Raw genomic sequence first — 4,786 nt, 5'->3', positions numbered from 1 at the left:
AACAACTATCAAAATAATTGAAGGACCAAAAGTAAACTATTATAATAGTTGAAGAGTTTCTAGTTAGAACCGATATGTTTAATAAAAAAAAAAAAAATTACAGAAAGAAAGAACATTGGTGACCCTTTCTGAAAATTTGAAGGGCGATTTATTTTCAAAAATAGTATAATGGCTAAAAATAAATGATCGAAATAATTTGAGGACCACCTAAATAATTTGCTTATTTATTTATATATATTAATTTTAGAAATTAATTAATTAATTAAAAATAATAAAATAAGTATAGGCCGGGAGACCTAGCTAATCATATACTATTTGTTCAACAGTTTGAGCCTCCTTGTTTGGGTTGATATCTATACATATGCTTTAACTTCCCCAAATCATTGAGGCAAGGCAGCAACAAGATCCTTTAAACCAAGCTGTTTCTAATCAACTTCATTTTGGAACCAATTTCATTTTGTCATATAGCAGCAAACCCTATCCCAAAATACTCTGTTTTCAGCACAAATTTTCTATTGTATTCAAAATACTTTAAGCCCTAAACCTTTATAGAAAAACCCATTTCAGTTATTACACCAGGATAAAGTTCGTCTCCAAAATTCGGTTGGCATTTCCGATTGAGCTAGAAAATGGTTAATAAACTTAGTCTTTGACAAATCTAGAAAACTTTACATGATAATAAGACTCTACATGCCTTAGTTACTCTTAAGCCCAAAAGAAACTGCTCATAAAATTTGAATGTCTGCACATTAAAATTTCTAAATAGGCAAAAAAAGATAAGTTTAGTTTACAATAAACATCCATGTACATGTATTTCTAACTATAAATTTTCCCATAATAATTTAGCAACAAAAAAAACTCTGGTAATAAAAAAATAGTATGTTGGTTCAACAGTTAGCAACAAAATGCATGTAGGGTTGGTGAATCCAGCCAACTTTATCTAATGATATGATCAAACAAACAAAATGTTAAAGGTCTACTACAAGTACAACTGAATAAGTTCATCACTTACAACAGAAGGTGTTAGAACCCCAAGATCTGTGAAGAGAAGGGTGAGATATTGTGGAGGTGTATAATCCCTTGCAGATGTTTCAACTTCCACCTTGGAAGGTATCGGCACGCCAAAGTCAATTGGGCGTAGAGCCGGCACCATGTCTTTCTGGTCCAAAGGATACAACCGAGCAAACTGACCAAACACAAACATGTTCTTTTGTTAGTAACATAAAATCATTTCTTTGTTTGTTTTTATCATTTACGTAAACAGTTTTACCTTGTAACTCTCAGCAGCAACATATACAGGTTTATTCATGCTATGAGCCACCAAAGCAATTTGATAAGTTCCCATCATATTGATGATACCTCCGCTCTCTACCACACCGTCGGCCCCTACTAACACCATGTCAACTTCATCCATACTGTATGCAGCAGCCGAGTCTATTAACAGTTTTACAGGAACATCAACTTTTGCAAGCTCATTCGATAATAGTAGCCCCGTCCTGTCTGGCCTTCCCTCTGCATCAATTCTTTCATGTCAACAAACTATTGATTTTTCTGATTTTCATATGTGAAACTTGTACAATTTCTATAAATCCATCTCAAAGCCCATGTGAAACTTCTATCAATCCGGCCATAACCATTCGTCCACAACTATCATATATAGGGCCGGTTTGTCAAACTTTTGAATATCCGACCCTATACATTCACAAATTCATGTTCTATCTAATATCTACATGCTTGCAAACCAACTTCAAAACGATTTCAAATAAGCCTCCATTTGAACAAAAAATTTTGTTACAAAGATATATCAACAAAATCAAGTCTATTATTTAGTACTAGCAAATAGTAATAGATAATAATTGTTTAAAATAAAGTTTTCTAATTGAATAAATATACAATAATTGAAAGGAAATTGAAGTGCAACAACCAACAAAGTCAATATCTAATGAATGTTATCTAAAAGCAAAAATGAACAAATGTTACCTACTTCAATAGTTTCAAGTTAGTTTATATCCAGCCCTACTAGACAGGTTTATACTATATGAAGACCCTATTCGGGTCATATAATCAGGTGTTTTTTGGTATGGATAGGGTTCATGTAGGGTGGTTTGGGCAATTAGACTGCTCACACCTGGAGCTACCACTATGCATACAAGTTAAGAAGATAACAGAAGAGCTAAACCATGTACTACGATAATATTAGCCTCAATTTGGAACACCACTATTGGTTTCGGAAGAATTCTTCAACTGGGTATGGATTCGAATTGGAAATATCATGTATCATCAACATAGTCTGTCCCAGATTCTGATAGAAAATACCAAACATATATGGATGTATCCCGAAATTCATTGGAAGTTTGTTTCCAACTGAAGCCAATAGAATTAAACAATAACAAAATATGCAAACCATATCATAGAGGATAACATCATAAACAAACAAACAGACCTGTACAGAGGACGCGGAACTGTTTCTTGCTCTGTGCTGCCAACTTGAGAACTTCTAAAACAACTCTAGAGAAGCCATGAACCATAATAGTACAGCCATCAAAAATGAAATCTTGGCTAAGCATTGCTATGATCTTTCTTGCCTTGAGAGATATTTCCCCAAACTTGTCTGCACGTTCAATGAGGCGGGATTTAGCTGAACTGAATTCCTCGTATTCCAAAGCTGATGTCCTTGTTACATACCGCAAGAACAGATCACATCCAGCAGTCAATGATATTGAAGTTGTATCCCATGACTTAGTACAAAAAAAACAAACATGATTTCAATACTCTCTATTCATGAAAACAGACATTTCTGCCAAATTGGATACAAAAATTCAATCTTTTCATACCTTTAGAGAGTCAGATGCCTTTTTGAGCTCAATCTCGAGTTCCATCATTGTTGTAGCCTCGCTCGAACGCATAACGGAAGCCAAAGCCCTAATTGCAGCAACGGCTTCGGCTAAATCGGGTTGCTTCCGCCAGTAATTAAACTCATCGATGACGCTGAACTGCTTGCCAGAATCTCCGCGCGGCGGCACGGGACTGTCCAGCGGAAGGGCACCCGGATCTTGGCCGACTGCGGCCTGAGACTGAGCGAGCCAATCACTGGTTATAACGCCGTGATGCGCCGCCCTGGTCTGGTAGTAAGCGGAGATTTTAGGGTTAGGGTTTTGAAGGGTTTCGGTTGACATGAGTGTAGACGACGACAGAAGGTCCTGTTGTTGGTGCTGTTGTCGGTCGAGAATGGAAGAAGCAGATCGGTAAAACATTAAAGTGTTTTTGTTTGTGGCTAAAAACACTATCTTTCAAAAAGGAACGAAACCCACGAATCCGAAAGCAAAACCTCCGGCGAATCTGATCGGATTCCGTATTTTCCGGAAAAATATTCCGGCCACTACCAAAATGAACTCTCTTTCTCTACTTTCCAAATATGATTGATTTTTTTTAGAGTTAATTTTCCTAATTTATAAAATGGATTACATATAAAATATTAATTTACAAATTATAGAAAAAAATAACAAATTTTAAGATTTATATAATTTTATATCATGGTCATTAATTTTTTATTTATTAAGATTTACATAATTTTATATAAATGATAAAGTAATGAAAAAATGTATAAAGGTGTTCTATGAAAATGAAAACTCAAACAAACAATTCAATAATACTACAAATAATTTTTTCATAAGAAGAATATAAATGAAATAAAACTTTCAATCTTCAACAAGTAATTCAATTATTAAAATATTTCTCTAATATTAATAATTAGAATTTCAACTCATAGGCCTTGTTCTCTTTGAGTTTTTTAAAAAACTCATTCAAAATCAATTTTCTAATCAATCACTTCTCAACCATCACATCACTCATTTCATTAACCAAAATATTAAAATATTCTTTATTTTAAATTATTAATTTTATTTTATTCATATATATCAATACCCTTTAAGTTTTTTTTACCAAAAATAATCATCACCTCTTCCAAATCATCACCTCTTCTAAATCATCACCAACCATTACTTTTTTCTCTCTCTAGGTTTTAAAAAAAATTCCAACTGAACAAGCCCATAATATAGTTTGCTTATCCATCTAACAATTATTTTTTATAGCTAACATATATTTATTATTAATAAATTTCAATTATATATAAAATCAACTCTAAAGTAGAACCATTATATTTTACCAATTTTGTTTATATGTTATTTTCATTTAAAACAGACACCAATTTTATTTTACTTTTTGTTGATTCTTTATCCTTATCATGAACTTAACTCTAAATGTTTTAAGTTATATAGTATCACCAACTTAGAGTCTATAACCAACTATCGAATTAGGTACTATCCACTTGCCCTGAGAATGGAGGTAAGTAAACAGATTATTATATTAGTTATTTATAAATATAATGTAATATCTATATATTATATATAAATTATGTATTTACATACTATTTAATATATTGTTTTTCTATTATTACCTGATATTATAGTCAAAATTTTGTTATAGGGCACAAAAGGGGGAATTTGAGAAAATGACCCCAAAGATCCACTTATTTGATCTGGTGGTGATTTAATAATTAAATTGTTTTCGTGGTTCTATATTTTTTTTTAGAAGAAATTGCCCTTTTCGCGAAACGCTAAGGGACTTAGCGTTCCGCGAATTGGATTAGGTTTAATATAAATACTGTATTTTTTTCATTTCCTTCATTTTTTCTTTCTCTCTCTTCTCCTGTGCTCTCTTTCACGGCGACGGGCGGCTGGCGGCGACGGAGGCTGCTGGCGGGGCGGCGATTCAATTCATACAGATT

The 4,786-nt window shown here is 33.1% G+C and overlaps 1 protein-coding gene across 1 annotated transcript; it reads right to left on the bottom strand.

The window, feature by feature from the left end:
* Nucleotides 1–841: 841 nt before the first annotated feature.
* On the bottom strand, nt 842–3,394 carry LOC124920817 (translation initiation factor eIF-2B subunit alpha-like). Its single transcript, XM_047461380.1, has 4 exons — nt 2,835–3,394; nt 2,444–2,738; nt 1,271–1,512; nt 842–1,186 (listed from the first exon to the last, which is right to left on the bottom strand). Exons 1-4 carry the CDS (start codon nt 3,252–3,254, stop codon nt 980–982), a joined length of 1,164 nt encoding a protein of 387 aa, XP_047317336.1. The 5' UTR covers nt 3,255–3,394; the 3' UTR covers nt 842–979.
* Nucleotides 3,395–4,786: the final 1,392 nt, after the last annotated feature.

This window comes from Impatiens glandulifera, chromosome 1, assembly GCF_907164915.1.
Source record: "Impatiens glandulifera chromosome 1, dImpGla2.1, whole genome shotgun sequence".
Taxonomy (NCBI): Eukaryota; Viridiplantae; Streptophyta; class Magnoliopsida; order Ericales; family Balsaminaceae; genus Impatiens; species Impatiens glandulifera.
Note: the sequence above shows the minus strand (reverse complement) of the source record. Positions and strands in the feature narration are given on the sequence as shown.

Bases quoted from the DNA above. Each gene is read 5' to 3' on its own strand.
- LOC124920817 (XM_047461380.1), bottom strand. From the start codon at position 3,254: ATGTTTTACCGATCTGCTTCTTCCATTCTCGACCGACAACAGCACCAA. The intron at 2,739-2,834 runs GTATGAAAAGAT...TTTTGTACTAAG, and splicing joins AGGCATCTGACTCTCTAAAG to TCATGGGATACAACTTCAAT. The intron at 1,187-1,270 runs GTAAAACTGTTT...GTGTTTGGTCAG, and splicing joins TTGCTGCTGAGAGTTACAAG to TTTGCTCGGTTGTATCCTTT.